General features: G+C 35.4%; 6 protein-coding genes across 15 annotated transcripts; 4 read left to right on the top strand and 2 right to left on the bottom strand.

The window, feature by feature from the left end:
* Positions 1 to 150: 150 nt before the first annotated feature.
* Positions 151 to 950, bottom strand: AT1G54420 (uncharacterized protein; the record flags this gene model as incomplete). The annotated part of the gene is made up of 2 exons (NM_104320.1): positions 151 to 493; positions 931 to 950. 2 exons carry the CDS (start codon positions 948 to 950, stop codon positions 151 to 153), a joined length of 363 nt encoding a protein of 120 aa, NP_175844.1.
* A 768-nt stretch (positions 951 to 1,718) lies between these two features.
* Positions 1,719 to 3,096, top strand: AT1G54410 (dehydrin family protein). The gene is made up of 2 exons (NM_104319.6): positions 1,719 to 2,265; positions 2,531 to 3,096. The coding sequence occupies exon 1, from the start codon at positions 1,968 to 1,970 to the stop codon at positions 2,262 to 2,264; it is 297 nt and encodes a 98-aa protein (NP_175843.1). The 5' UTR covers positions 1,719 to 1,967; the 3' UTR covers position 2,265; positions 2,531 to 3,096.
* Positions 3,097 to 3,722: 626 nt separating this feature from the next.
* Positions 3,723 to 4,997, bottom strand: AT1G54400 (HSP20-like chaperones superfamily protein). The gene is made up of 2 exons (NM_104318.5): positions 4,791 to 4,997; positions 3,723 to 4,240 (listed from the first exon to the last, which is right to left on the bottom strand). Exons 1-2 carry the CDS (start codon positions 4,900 to 4,902, stop codon positions 3,801 to 3,803), a joined length of 552 nt encoding a protein of 183 aa, NP_175842.4. The 5' UTR covers positions 4,903 to 4,997; the 3' UTR covers positions 3,723 to 3,800.
* Positions 4,998 to 5,458: 461 nt separating this feature from the next.
* Positions 5,459 to 8,054, top strand: ING2 (PHD finger protein-like protein). 8 transcript variants are annotated; one of them, NM_202298.3, is made up of 8 exons: positions 5,459 to 5,671; positions 5,771 to 5,842; positions 5,934 to 6,145; positions 6,353 to 6,416; positions 6,946 to 7,190; positions 7,276 to 7,314; positions 7,398 to 7,530; positions 7,644 to 8,054. In NM_202298.3, exons 1-7 carry the CDS (start codon positions 5,626 to 5,628, stop codon positions 7,506 to 7,508), a joined length of 789 nt encoding a protein of 262 aa, NP_974027.1. In that variant the 5' UTR covers positions 5,459 to 5,625; the 3' UTR covers positions 7,509 to 7,530; positions 7,644 to 8,054. The 8 variants fall into 8 exon arrangements, with proteins under 8 accessions (NP_974027.1, NP_974026.1, NP_001117488.1 ...); NM_001160953.1 differs by having other exon boundaries at positions 5,569 to 5,671; positions 5,792 to 5,842; positions 7,644 to 7,986; NM_202297.3 differs by having other exon boundaries at positions 7,398 to 8,054.
* Positions 8,055 to 8,619: 565 nt separating this feature from the next.
* On the top strand, positions 8,620 to 11,497 carry AT1G54385 (ARM repeat superfamily protein). 3 transcript variants are annotated; one of them, NM_148591.3, is made up of 4 exons: positions 8,641 to 8,783; positions 8,878 to 8,937; positions 9,513 to 10,804; positions 10,882 to 11,497. In NM_148591.3, exons 3-4 carry the CDS (start codon positions 9,521 to 9,523, stop codon positions 11,278 to 11,280), a joined length of 1,683 nt encoding a protein of 560 aa, NP_683432.1. In that variant the 5' UTR covers positions 8,641 to 8,783; positions 8,878 to 8,937; positions 9,513 to 9,520; the 3' UTR covers positions 11,281 to 11,497. The 3 variants fall into 3 exon arrangements, with proteins under 3 accessions (NP_001031189.1, NP_683432.1, NP_001322263.1); NM_001036112.3 differs by having other exon boundaries at positions 8,620 to 8,937; positions 10,882 to 11,482; NM_001333644.1 differs by lacking the exon at positions 8,641 to 8,783 and having other exon boundaries at positions 8,937 to 10,804; positions 10,882 to 11,457.
* Positions 11,498 to 11,589: 92 nt separating this feature from the next.
* Positions 11,590 to 14,764, top strand: AT1G54380 (spliceosome protein-like protein). Its single transcript, NM_104316.3, has 4 exons — positions 11,590 to 12,447; positions 13,325 to 13,487; positions 13,578 to 13,758; positions 13,857 to 14,764. The coding sequence occupies exons 1-4, from the start codon at positions 11,670 to 11,672 to the stop codon at positions 14,280 to 14,282; spliced, it is 1,548 nt and encodes a 515-aa protein (NP_564657.1). The 5' UTR covers positions 11,590 to 11,669; the 3' UTR covers positions 14,283 to 14,764.
* Positions 14,765 to 15,274: the final 510 nt, after the last annotated feature.

The following is a 15,274-nucleotide window of genomic DNA, read 5'->3' as shown; positions in this document are numbered from 1 at the left end:
TCTGGTGAAAGTATAGACGAGCTGGGAGACGAGATAGGCGGATTGTGTAGTCAATGGACGAACTGGCAGCTAGGTGAGGAGATAGATTTATGCACTTGAGGGACGAGCTAACGACTAAGTGAGGAATTGGACGAGCTGACTAGCTGACAGCTAGGCGAGGAGATGGTCGTTGAGTGGTGGAGCTTGAAGACGAGCTGAACTTAAAGACGAGCTGGAGAGCTTAAAGACGAGCTGAGGAGCTTGAGGACCAGTTGAGGAGCTTGAGGACCAGCAGAGGAGCTTGAGGGCGAGCTGAAGTGCTTGAGGACAAGCAGAGGAGCTAGAGGACGAGCAGAGGAGCTTGAGAACGAGCTGAGAAGCTTGAAGACGAGCTGAGGAGCTTGAGAGCGAGCGGATAAGCTTGAGGACGAGCAGAGGAGCTAGAGAACGAGCTGAGGAGCTTGAAGACGTTTTAATATGGATTTCTTCCTCCTTTTTTCCTTGAGATGCCTCTCTATTTATAGAAAAACTAAGCTGGTGATATGGACCAACTTTTATGGGCTTTTTGGGATTGATGTTGATTAGTTTATTCTTGATTTGGGCCGAACTAAAATGAGGGGTGCAAATAACAAAGATATTCCCCTTTTAATCAAAGATCAGTAAAAAAAATCGAAGTTATAATTACATACTAACAAAACCAAAAACAAACCACCCCGTGCAACGCGCGGGTCTCCTCCCTAATGAAAATAATTACTTACATATATATTGCATTATTGTGTATACTTTTCAAAGTCATTCATATTATTGCCGACACAGCAATATATAACAAAGGATTCTGGAATATGAGAATATAATGTAGTGGCCGACCATATTTAGCATTTATTCATAGTTCACTACACGACAAATCATACGCGCGCATTTACCTTAACGGTTTTTTTTTTTACAACTTACCTTAACGGTTTAACCCACATGGTTTGGAACTTTGGATATTATTTTGGTCAACTTTTTCTTACAAAACGAAAAGGGTTCTATTTTCTAAGATGTATATGAATTGTCAAGCAAGCACCTATCACATTATGAAGATTGTCTTCATCCATTTCTCTCATATTTCTATGTTTGCCAAACAATATTGTTCTTTGAAATAAACTTTCAAAATCGAAGATTTTCAATTTCATTCGATATAATTGCCACTGGTTAAAATTCTTTTTTTTTCACGAAATTTTCACTAAAATTATAAAGACGATACGAACTGGGTAGTTGAAACTAAAGAGTTCAAACTTGAAGTCTATTTCAAAGAACTGGGTGGTTATTTTCTTGGAATGTAACCTTCACTTCTTTGAGATTAAAATGTGTTTCTAAGAGTCTAATTTGGTTGATATTTCATTTTTGGTTATAAATTTTACTAGATTGTTTCTTGAGACATCTTATTGTTTTAATCGGATTATGCATTTGAATTGGGTCGCAAAGTAACAAAACTATTTAAACAAATATATAATCACACGTCTGAGTTAGTTTGTTTAAATCCAAATTTTAGTTCTTTTAATCCCATCTATACTATATGCCTTCAAATTATATACTATGGTCCTAATATGGACATAGTCAGAATCATTTAAAAAAAATATCTAAAAGAAATAAAAATTGCAACCACATAGTAGTTGAAAATATCTAAGAGAATATAATATTTCTTTCTTTTAAAGGAATATAATCTACCCCAATTAATTGTATCATTATTTCCAGTTAAAGAACCAGTACAGCACATTGGAAGAATTAATCTTATCTTCGCCACGCCATATATCTTTCTTTCTACTATAAAGTAATCTCTAAGAAAAATACAAACCAATAATAATATCTCATTGATAGTGATAGATTAGTATTAATTATCCATTTTGGGCTATAAATAGAGACCCTTTGAGATCCAAGTTTATCGTCAAAGCAACCAAACACATAAAAGAGAGATTTAATACAAAAGAAAGAGAAAAAAGAAAGATATGGCAGGACTCATCAACAAGATCGGAGACGCACTCCACATTGGAGGAGGCAACAAGGAAGGTGAGCACAAGAAGGAAGAGGAACACAAGAAACACGTTGACGAGCACAAGAGTGGTGAGCACAAAGAAGGTATTGTTGACAAGATCAAAGACAAGATCCACGGTGGTGAAGGTAAAAGCCACGACGGAGAAGGCAAAAGCCACGACGGTGAGAAGAAAAAGAAGAAGGACAAGAAGGAGAAGAAACATCATGATGATGGTCACCACAGCAGCAGCAGTGACAGCGACAGCGATTAAGGTTTTTATAACTTCTTAATCATATACATAAATCATGAACAAATATTTACTAATAAGGTTTGGATCTTGGTTTACCAAAAAACAAAACGGTTTGGATCTTGAAAAAAAACTACGTGTTAATTAGTTGTAGATATAAGATTAAGGTTTTTTTTTCCTATACTTAAATAATCAAGATTTGGATCTTACAAAAAAAAAGACTAATATATTATTTAGGATGTACTATATTCAATAACTGTTTAATTTATTAAATGTTTGTTGATTTGTAGGTGAGGAAGTGAGGAGGATCGCTTGAATAAAACAGATCTGGTTCTGGCTATTATTAATTAATGTTGCTGTATGTTCTTATCATCTTAGAGAGAGGTTAAAGACAGGAGAACCGTGCATCTATCTTTGTTTGTTATGTTTCTGTTTTCTTGTCATGAAAATTATGCTCATGTATCTTATCTAAATCAAAAATAATAATTTGATGAATCATAACTTGTAAGACTTGTTATTTAATTTTAACTTGGGATCTATGTTTCTTTAGAAGATCAAAACTTTTATCTGTTGAAAAAAAGTGAGAAGATCAAAACTTGTTGATAAACATATATAGATGATAGGTTTCACGTATACTAAAAGAGTAAAAAAAATTTTTTTTAACAATACATACACCATTCAGTAAATGAACTTAAATGATTGTCAAATGATAATAGATGTTTGAGAAGAAAAAAACAATTAAAAAAAGTTTGATGTTTGACCAAAGCGAAATTATTTTTTTTCTTTAGAAAGAAAACTTGTTTTCATGACAATGGCCTTCTACAAGAAAAAGTATTTGTTAGTGTTTGCTCTCAATAATGTTTTCCGAAACATTAATCAGTTTTCTGAAAACTAAAAGTTTATCATCAAAAGAAAAAGTAAAAAGTAAAAATAAAACCAAAAGTTTATATATTCCTTTTTTGTTGTTGTCAAATAATAGAATCCAATGCCAAAAACATAAGCAAACCGACATGAGTTTTTTTTTCTCAATCTCTGATTCAAAACCTAACGTTGCTTCTTTCACAGTGGTTGGAATTGATTATTTCAACCACCAAAAATAAGATTCTACCATTTTCAATAAATGAATTGTCAACTAGTTTGAGGCTTTGAGCGGTTCGTTTACAGACGAGCTTTTATAAATGAAACCAATCATACATTCATAGCAATTATCTAAATCGCTTATCCTATTAGTCGATATTTCAATTCAAAAAAGAAATTCTATTTGTAATTCTTAACACACAAATATTGAACCAATTACGAAAAGACTATTTAAAAAATATATATCATTAGTTTTTTTTTTTCGTCAAATATATATATCATTAGTTAAATTTAACTTTTTTAACTACTATCTTAAATATATATTTTTTTTTACTTCCGTCACAATTATATAATAATAACTCAAGAAGGACAATTTATACTTATTTAGTTTTAATGAAGAAATAACTTATGTAAAGTGAAACATAATGAATATATGTATACATCATACCAATAATGCAAATACATGGTCTTATTAAAACTTGATCACACAGGTGATGCCATAAAATATTGGTACGCTTTAACAACTCCTAAAACTGCAGCAGCCACAACCACCACAGCGGCCACACCCTCAACTACTGTCTTCCTCCATAGTCTTTGCTTCAATGAGCCAAACTTACTATAAAATTCGCTTGAACAGTTTGCAACATTTCTCATACCCTCATCTGTTTTAGGGGTTTGATGTTGTGGCGTGGCTCCCTTCAAAGAAACTGAGAGACCAGCTGCTATAGGGATTGTCTTTGGCATCGTCACATACAAAACTCCCTTAGAGAACTTTGCACGAATCTCATTTCTTTTACAATCTTTTGCAACTTTTGTTTCTTTCATGAACCTGATTGTTTTGGTTTGGTCCACTGGACAGCCTCCTGTTATTGTTAGTACACCACTGTTGTTGATCTGTATTTTAAGATGCTCTTTCTTCAAACCTACACCAATTCCACTTTTCATTGATAAATAACTATACTCTTTAGTTCTTTCTTTTTTTTCTACAACCACACATTGAATTAAACAACCGGTCTAGCTAGAGATCCATACGGGGAAAATATTCTTTACATATTACTCATCTAAATTCGTAGACCTAGCACTACTGGCCAAAAGGTCCGTTTGGACATTTAAACAACGTGGAGCCAAAGAGAGTTTGAGAAGCAAAAGTAGCAATGTGGAATCAAAGTATACTTTACAATGGTTGGAGAAATAGAGAAACAAAGTAGCAATGTGGAAGCAAAGTATAATCAAAGCTTTTAACAATTCTCTCGTGCTGTGCTATATTTCGGTTGGAAAAGATATATATATATATATATATATATATATATATATATATATATCAAACAAAGTGCAATGCAGACTTACAATGCTATATATATATATATATATATATATATATATATGTATATATAGTAAACTAAGAAAAGAACTACTATGTATTATTTTTTATTTTTTTTGTTATAAATTTATTGTAGGAAATAATTGTTGTACCTGAAGGAAGATGTAGCTCAAGAATGTCGATGTCTTCCGTTCTTCTCCATCGACAAAAGGGTTCGATTTCATCGTAAAAGTGTGTCTGTGAACCTTCCATATTTACTGCCATTTCGTTAAAAATTTCAATGAACACGAAAAATAAACAAAAATATATTACTGAAAATCTCTCTCTTGTTTTCAATTTGTTGGAAATCAATATTGCCTGGTGATTGTGATGATGACCCATCTAATTGCTTCTATTTATATAATTTGTTCTGTGCATGCAGTTTCTTCTTGGATCTCCTATGTACTGAATGATTCGTTTATTACCCTTAAAGATTTGCTTTAAAAATTAATTTATTTCACTCTTTCGAGTTTATATAGTTTGTTGTATCTTGTGAAATTGGTGTTTCATCACATGCACATATCTTCGTCTATGTGGTTCCAAATATTCTTTTGTTCTTTTTATTTTACCATGCATTGCTTTATTACTTACACATAATGACAATTTTGCTGGTCATTGATTAGAACATCGTTTTAATATCGAATGGGATGTCGAGTTGAATATTTTGACAACGTTCGTTGGCTGGGTCATGAATGAAGTCAGAATACCATTTCTTTTTCATTAAACAATGCTATTTTTTTCCCGCAAAACAATGCTATTGGGCTCATTTTGGGCTTAAAATGTTTTGCGTAATCTCAATGTTTGTGGGGCTTTTAGTTTTTAGCCCATGTATGGTTTGATAACTTTAGTAACTCGTGAGAAAAAAAAAAGCTTCGTTCTCAATCCCAATTCGAAATCCTAGCTGAAGTCTATGCTCCATAATCAAATCCAGTTCATCAGAGATCAAAGATGGCTATTGCACGAACTGGAGTTTATGTTGATGATTACCTTGAGTGTAAGATCCATAATTTCTCTCTTTATTTGATAAATTTTCTCTAATTAGTTCGAATTTTAGGGTTTTAATTGTACAATTCGGAAATTCAATTTCATGTAGATGCAAGCACTTTCCCTGCAGAGCTACAAAGATTACTAAACACAGTTCGCGAACTAGACGAGAGATCTCAATGTAAATTTTTGTTATTACATTGTTCTCTTGCGTATGTTTCTTTGTGTGTTTCGTGAATTGATTATGTTTGTGTTTTGTTTGTCGTTGGAAGCGCTTATAAATCAGACAAGACAGCAAACTAAGTATTGCTTAGGGCTTGCTTCACAGAGTTCTAAAAAGGGTAATGGTAATCATTACAATAATGGTGGTCTTGATGAAGAGGAAACGATTGAGAAAATGCGTAAAGAGATTGAGTCTAGTCAGGAAAATGCGTTAAGTTTGTGTACCGAGAAGGTTTTATTGGCCCGACAAGCGTATGATCTTGTAAGTTATATATTCCTCTAAGGCTTCCTCTTGCTATTTAAGTATATTTGCTGCTGTGAATGTTTTGTTGTCTGTCACGAAAACATTGATGGATGTGTATGTATTAATTCAATCAGAATCTTTGTTGCTAAAGTCTGAATATAGCTCCTTTGGTTGTTTCAGCCAGTTTTGGTGTTGTGGTAATTATTATGTTTATTCTGGTTGTAGATAGATAGTCATGTAAAACGACTTGATGAAGATCTGAATAATTTTGCAGAAGATTTAAAGCAAGGTATGTGATTTTAGCTCAGGAGCTGTCTAGTTACTGTTATCTTAAGGGAATTGATTAGAACTATATTTTTCATATTCTAATGCTTATTCATGCTAATTATTCCAAGAGTTTTGTTAATATGTGTGTCAAAATTGATCGATTGAGGTTATTAAGTTCGTAATTGATTGAGCATGTATCCTTACGGCAAGAGTCAATCTCTTGTGTGGAATCCTTGTATACGTCTTGTTTTATCAATAAAAGGGTCACATGTGCTTATAACTCTTTTAAACTTCCTCTTGAACAACCCCTTAAGGGTTGGTAAAAACATGCGTTTCACCTGCATAAACTTTAGTCAGTGCACATCGATTAGTGTCAAGCTTCAGAGACACATAAAATGTTTATCTTCAGTCTTGTCAAATCATTAGTGGCATTACTTTCATTTTTCTATCGTGGTCATATGATAAACTTTTCAATGATGCATTGATGAAGTAGTTAAACGTTTTCAGTATTGGCGTTCTCTGTATTTATCATGTTTGTTCTTCTCTATCAGAGGGAAAAATTCCACCAGACGAGCCCTCTGTTCTTCCTCCACTACCTATAGTTCCTAAAGCGGAAAAGCGTAAGTCCTTCTATGGCACACCTCAGCCCAAGAAGATTGATTATAGAGATAGAGACTGGGATCGTGACAGGGATTTTGAGCTCATGCCTCCTCCAGGAAGCAATCGGAAAGACCTTATGCCAATTGAAGAGCAGCCAATCGATCCAAACGAACCAACTTACTGTGTCTGCCATCAGGTCCTGAATACATAAATTTTGCAAAATCTGTAAGTTGCCTGATCCTGTTGTGATCTTTGGTTAACATTTTCGTTATTTGTTTCAGGTGTCCTTTGGAGACATGATTGCCTGTGACAATGAGAATGTGAGCCTGCTCTCCCAGCATCTTATTATTTATTTTTTAATGTATAGCTGTTATGATGAAACCTTTTGTTCCTGTTTCGACAGTGCCAAGGAGGTGAATGGTTTCACTATACATGCGTTGGCCTCACACCTGAGACCAGATTCAAAGGGAAATGGTACTGCCCCACCTGCAGACTCCTCCCACAGTCACACTAATATCATTTGTACCTGTGAGAAGGTATTGCTTTACTATCATCAGAACTAAGCTCTCCTCCTGCAATTTCCATGCATTCTGTAGCTAATATAATACGTATGGAGATTTGCACGTACTTATGATATTAATTCTCATAGGTGCCACTGGCATCTTCTTTGGCACCTTCCCTTCATGACCAATGCCACCAAACTCATCTTTCTTGTTACCCAACATCTAGCAAGTGCAAGTAGAAGCAAACTTTAGATGGAGAAATCATCATGTTTTGTAAACCTCGGGTTAATTCGTGGAGCATATATTTTGTATATCAATTGTATTTGGGTATTGGTGGGCATTTTCCGTTTTATTCTACTAGTATCGATATTTACATCTGCTTCTTTCTTTCTTTTTTCCCCTCAAACCATGAGCCTTTGTATTGATCAAATGACATGTACAAAGGTTTTGTTCATCAGAAGGAATTTCACTAAAATAAAAAATTGCTTGATATTTTATTCTTGCTGTTTATATATGAAAAAAGAGAATCCATTGTGAGCAGCTGGTTTGATGTGTCTAGATCGATAGAGGGTGTACATATATCAGTGCTAGATAAGTTAGTTACTCCCTTAGTTTGAGAAGTACTACTTGTTTTGACTCTATTAAGGAATACTGATATTATTGTAGTTTAGAGAGGAGAGATGCTTCACAGAACAGACCCACTTCTGCTTCAGAGGCAATGCTGTGTTTGGGACTAGTAAACTAAACTTCTACAAGGCCAAATCGATTCCTAAACATATGTCAAAATGGATCCATTAGATTAGTCCTTTTTAGCCTTAAAACCATTAGTACAGTATAAAATTTGTGGTCGATCTGTAATCATCCTCTTAGTATAATAATCTCAAACTCAAATATAATAACACCACAGTAGCATTTATTTGTTCACGGATATTCACACACCGTCTCAACTAAAATAATTTGAAAATGCAGATCACTAGATCTAGAGACTTGAGAATGGGACCCAATGCAACAATATAGAGCGGTGAGATTTCGAATAGAGAGATTTGAATTTAAAAATCTCCGATCTATTTTTTGTTAAACACGAGAAAATATAATTATTTAATAAATAAAAAAAGACAAAAAGATTCATATTACAACAGATGGCGACAACTGACATTGAAAAAGACAAAACAGCTTCAAACAAAATAAAGAAGAAGCAGACACATACATACACAAACAAAAAAAAACTAAACCCCAAACATTTTTTGAAAAATGTGTTATCTGTTGAACCGCGGGATTTTTCATTTGTAAGGTTTCCGCCACACACTTTTTGATTTTCTCATTCCAAGGTTTCACTTTGCTACTTCACATCGATTTCATTTGCTTTTGAATTCTCCAAAGGTTTCATCTTTGTACGGTCAAACCAAATAATTAGCTGAGAGCTCCCAGTATAAGAAGCAGGTACGGATCTGTTCTGAGATTCATGGTTCTGTAATTTTTGCTATTATCTCGTGAAGTTGTCTGGGTCTCAGTTTTCTCGTATTGGATGTCTTTATTTCTGGTCTGAATCGAGTCTGCAAGAATGAGATTTGAAAATGTAGCTTAAAGTATTTTGACTTTAAGCAGAAATCTTACGATTTTAGTGTGATATTTCCTTCTGTTGTGCAGTTGGAATAATTGTTTTGTCTTGAAATTTTTGCTATTTTCTCGTGTAGTTGTCTGATTTGGAGTTAGTTGTCTGGTTCTCATTTTCCTCGTATATGAGTCTTTATTTCTGGTCTGAATCAAACTTGCAAACATGAAATTTGAAAATGTAGGTTAAAGTTTATGACTTTAAGAATAAACTCTATGCTGTTGGTGTTATTTGTCTTGTGTGTTGCAGTTGAAAATTAGCTGTCTGGTTCCCAATTATCTCGTATACGGTGTTTATTGGTTTCAATCGAGTTTGCAAGGCTGAGATTTGAAATATAGCTAAAGTTTATGACTTTAAGAAGTAGCCTTATGTTGTTGGTGTGATTTTTTCTTGTGTGGTGCAGGTTGAGTAATGGGTTTGAATCTGAATCCAATATTGAGACAAGAACTGGCTAATCTTGACAAAGACACAGAGAGTCGTAAATCAGCAATGAAAGCTCTTAAATCTTATGTGAAGGACTTGGATTCAAAGGCTATTCCTGGTTTTCTAGCTCAAGTTTTCGAGACTAAAGAAACCAACTCTTTGTCCGGTGAATACACGATTTCGCTTTATGAAATCCTTGCTCGTGTTCATGGACCTAACATTGTGCCTCAGATTGATACAATCATGTCCACTATTGTCAAGACTTTGGCTTCTAGTGCTGGTTCTTTCCCTCTTCAACAAGCGTGTTCGAAAGTTATTCCGGCGATTGCTCGATATGGGATCGATCCGACTACTACAGAAGACAAGAAACGAGTTATAATCCACTCTTTGTGTAAGCCTCTTACGGATTCTCTATTGGCCTCTCAAGAGAGCCTTACTTCAGGGGCTGCTTTGTGTTTGAAGGCTCTTGTGGATAGTGACAATTGGCGGTTTGCTTCGGATGAGATGGTGAACAGGGTTTGTCAAAATGTGGTAGTTGCGTTGGACTCAAACTCCAACCAAACACATCTTCAAATGGGTTTGGTTATGTCACTTGCCAAGCATAATCCTTTGATTGTTGAAGCTTATGCAAGGTTGCTGATACACACGGGGTTGCGAATTCTAGGATTTGGAGTATCTGAAGGAAACTCGCAGAAACGATTATCAGCAGTCCAAATGTTGAACTTCCTTATGAAGTGCTTGGATCCGAGAAGCATATACTCGGAAGTTGAGTTGATAATAAAAGAAATGGAGAGGTGTCAATCTGACCAAATGGCTTATGTTAGAGGAGCTGCTTATGAAGCAATGATGACTTCAAAAAGAATAGCGGCAGAGCTCGAGTCGAAGATGGAGAAAGGTTGTCGTTCTGTTACTGGTTCGAATTTCAGTCGAAGAAACTGTTCGTCCATTGTTCCTGATTACTCCTTATCACCTGAATCACAGACTCTAGGCTCTTTTAGCGGGTATGATTCTCCGGTTGAGTCCTCGCCTATTTCTCATACTTCTTGTAACTCTGAATTTGATCGGAGGAGTGTGAACCGCAAACTTTGGAGACGTGATGAGAATGGAGGAGTGGTTGATATCTCTTTAAAGGATGGTCTTTTCTCCCGTGTAACTAAAGGAAGCACCACTGTCTCTGATTCACCTCTTGTACCGTATGATACTTGTGAAAATGGAGATGAATTTGAAGGGTTTCTAATGGAAAGTTTGAGAAACACCACTCCTAGTCCTCAGGTGAACATCAATCCATCTTTGTTGTATGTTTGTTAGTTTCATTTATGTTAAACATTTCTGACTTTTCTGATACACAGAGACAGCGTTCACGTCGCATCAATGCTGAAGATTTCAACATCTTCAGCACTCCACGGAAGCTAATCAGCTCTCTTCAATATCCTGATGATGTTGATTTAGATCATTCAGACATCCAAAGTCCAATACTGAGAGGCGAGAGAGAGAAAACCATAGGATCTCGCAAGAATCCTAAACTCAGAAAGCAATTTCCAACCATGGTGGAAACAATGTCATCAACTATCACAGTTAGTGAAGACACAGCTCAAACACAGATGATAACCGGTAAGAAGAAGAAGAAGAAGATGAGCTATGCCAAACTCGTTATTGCGATATCTTTTGTTGTGGTGGCTCTCTTCGCAACTGTGATATTGATGGTGAATCAAGATGATGATGTTGGTTACTACACTGTCCCTACATGATTCACCTCTTATTGGTGTTAAGTTTAATCGTAGTGTAGCAGAGAGAGTAGTTTAGCTATTTAATTACGTGTTAGTTGTTTGTAATGAACTTGATACAAGATGTAGTAGAATCTTCTTCTACTTGTTGTTCTCATTTTGTTTTGTATGGAAATGTTAAGAATATAAACGATGTTAGTACAAAAGGCTTCAAAAGAGAATGGTGTGTGGAATTAGCAGATATGCGGATCCGGTATAATCCGGGATGAGAACACATTGGCTATATTTATACATAGAACCGGTTCAAGGTTGATAATTTTTTCCGGTTTAATCAAACCGGTTCGAGCAATTTATTAGCTTCGAGAAAAGGAACAATTTATTCACTCGTTAAGGGTTTTGCGCACATCCGCCTCATGATGACAAACTCCGATTCCGACCACTGTACTCCGGCGAAAACCTCAATTTCTGGGGATGGATTAGAAAAAGAGAGCGACTTTAAGAAGCAACTGAACTCTGAGATAGATCCACAAGCTTCTTCCTCGCAAAACGATGCAATAACTATGGAAGATGGAGCCGTCTCTGTAAACAATAGGGATCTGCAAGAGATAAAGGAATCATCCTTCTCTAAAGGAAGTGAGCAATATCGAGTTGATGGAGCCCTTGAAGAAAGTTTGAATTTTGAGGAGAAGGAACAAGAATCTGAAGCTCAGAGACTATTGGAAGCAGAGAAGAGAAGATTGCTGGCTGAAATCGAACTTGGGTCAATCTTTAGGAAGAGTGTTGATGTGGATACGTTGCCTAAGATCGAAGAGACGATGGATAATGATGTTGATAAGATTGAATTGGTTGATCATACTGCGTTGGTTGATGTTGTTCATCATCCTAAGAGACCAGGGACTGCTCAAAATGAGAAGGATACACCTAGAAAGCTTAAGAAAATTGGAGATAAGAGAAATGTTATTGAGGGGAGTGGAGTAGAAAACAATGGGAAGCAGTTTAGGAGATTGTACACTAGGAAACAATTGGAGTCAATGAGGTTTGCCCACATTGTGAATCAGAAGAACCTGTGGAGTGAGATGTATTCTAGGATTCTACCTGAGGTGGTGACTGAGTATGAAAGTTTAGTTTATGTGAAGAATTACAAGAGTTCAAAGTCTAATCGTGTTCGTGGGCGAACGGAGAGTGGCAATGGTAATCTCGATAACCTCGCAGATGCTTTGTTTGTCTCTTATTCCTTGCATTCTTCACCTGACTGTTTTGTTTTTCTTGTTGTTGGTTGAGAATAACTTTAGGTGTATCAAATTTAGATAGATAGGTCTAAGAAATAGGAGTAAATATGTTGCACTTTTCCGGGTTTTGTGGTGTTTTCTTTCTCAAATGGGTCATCACATACAAATCCAGTCTGCTTTAGTATCAGTGAGTTTCGGCAGTGGTTTTTCCTATTAAACAACTTCAATGGTTTCTTGTTGCTAAGCATCTTTTTCATGGTTTGGATGTCTGTCTGTTTTCCTGCTCGAGAGCTCTTTTCGTGTTTCTTGATCTGTTCTTCATTTTTAATTCTTCCGTCAGTTCGAGTACATAACTTGTCGTTTTGATAGGGGCCTCTTATTTTCTTTTCCACAGGTCCCATATCTGCTGTACCAAGACGTAACTGTGTGAATATATTTGTACATTGAGCTGTCAGCTGAAGAGATTTGTCAAAGTCCATTTTTCACCAATTTTCTCGTTTCTTAGACACAATACAAGTCCCTTTTTTTCTTTCTTTTTTCTATGAGCTAACAGCCTAATACCTCATACATTCATTCTGTATATAGATTGTTTTGTTCAGGTTATAAAGGACATAGGAGTTTCTTTTGGTTCAAATTATATAGGGCCATTAGTCTTTGGCTAAAGTTGTACATGTTCATACATTTTCAATAAAAATAGTGCATTCACACTCAGAACCTTAAAGTTATTATGTATTTTGATGGACTTATTTCTTCTCTGTTTCTATGCACGCTCATTTCTGTTGTGTTTAGAAATCCTTTTGTTTGTTCCTGTTACTTACCTTGTATGATTATTTCTTCAGAAGAAAATTTGGGGACTGAAGAAGGAACGGAGGACCCTGAAGACTACACTGACGATAATGATGATTACAATAGCATTTTGAGACCTGCGTTTGAAGTAGATGGAGAACCTGATTTTAGTACTGGACCACCAGAAGATGGGCTTGAATATTTAAGACGAGTCAGGTATATTATCTCTCTGTTTCCATCTTTCTGTGTCTTTACACTTTTAAACTTTTGGTATTATGGTTAAGTTGTTTTGTTTCCTCAATTTAGGTGGGAGGCTAAGGGAATTCCGAATGTAAGAGTAGCCAAGATAGATGAAAGCACGTACATAAAGAAAGAGCAAAGTGTTTATATGCCACTAATTCCTGAAATCCCCAAATGTCCAGAGTACCTGTTACCCATGAAGGAATGGGAGGACTCGTTGCTTTTGGACTTTGTACACCTTCGCCAGGTATTTTTTCCTGATATTTCATCTGACTTACATGGTTGGTTAATAGCAGTCTCTCTCTTAATAGACGAAAATGAAAGTAAGTGTTGTTATTTTTACAGACTCTAACACAAAGTGCCAACAGCTGTGAGGATGAGATAATATCAAGTCAGTGTGTAGAAGATTTGCTTGTGGAGATGTTCAATAAGCATCTCCACACAGAGGAGGATGAGTCTTTTGGTGAGGTGGTAACAGACATACAAGGAATGGACTCGGTGACGCGGGTATCAAAGCTGAAAAAGCGTATATGTTTGGTTGAGAAGGAGAGCGGTTTACAGAGTAGCGATTGCAAATGGGTAGTAGCGTTGTGTGCATCATTGGAGACTCCTTTGGATGCCGATACTTGTGCTTGTCTAAGGGGTCTTCTGAGGAAGTGTGCTAGTGTTCGTGCAGAGACATCATTAGAGGTTGGAGATGAAGAAGTTATCACCATGGCAAATATGCTCATCACCATCGCCGGCAGATACTTTGGCCAAATGGGACAGTAATAAGTGAAGAAGAGAGTGGACATGACATGCCCTTACTTTTCTCTCATATGTGCTTTTGAATCTTACATGAGCTTTAATGCCATTTTTTGTAGTGTCCCCTTTGTTATGTCATCTGTGATGTTCGGAATCATCGTATTTGTGCGAAGTAAGCTCTTTTTTTTTGGGATCTTGTTGAGGTTATTGAGATCTTCACAACTTCCGTGGATCGGCTAGATAGAGTCTTCTTATCATACCGAGTTCTATCATTGTCATTGTTGAAGGAAATTACAAGAACTACGTTGCTGTAGTGGTTTCAATTTGTTACAATTCAGTTTAAGTGCTCTTTGTTTCTTCTTCGTTTGGATATTGCACCAAATAGTAGTCAGATACTACGTTTGGATGCAATCTTTGATATTATTGTTACAAAGAAAAAAAGAATAAAGAAAAACATGTAATACATATGTAATATACTTCGAAACATATGTAATTTTGCAGTTCCCAAAACAATGTTCTTTTTGTTTTTGACATGGTAATATGAAATTACTTTTATAAACAGATGTTTCAAATAATATTTGCGAATTTTAATATTTTTGGTTACAGAATTAGTTTGTACGAGTATGTTAGTTCTATCTTAATTATTAATAATTTAATAGATAATCATATTTTATCATAACAGAAATATTTTGTTTTATAATTTAGATGATAACCAATTTGAATTACTGATGACAGAAAAAATAGCAGTTTGAATTACTCATCCAAGAAAATACTAGTACTTAAAAGACATGTAATTATTAGATTAATTTAGTTTAACGCATTCAGACCAATAAGTAGATAATCTTACTACATACTGCAGCCGGCCTGAAGAACCTATGCATTATTTAAGCTATTGCTTATAAGAAAAATTAACTGTGATTATGTTATTATCTACTGGTCTAATAATGTTGTATAATGCTCAGTTTGGTGGACATTGGTTTCACTCTCGTCTATTGATTTCAAGATGTTACATTGTATGT

The sequence above is a fragment of the Arabidopsis thaliana genome, assembly GCF_000001735.4.
Source record: "Arabidopsis thaliana chromosome 1 sequence".
Classification (NCBI taxonomy): domain Eukaryota; kingdom Viridiplantae; phylum Streptophyta; class Magnoliopsida; order Brassicales; family Brassicaceae; genus Arabidopsis; species Arabidopsis thaliana.
Note: the sequence above shows the minus strand (reverse complement) of the source record. Positions and strands in the feature narration are given on the sequence as shown.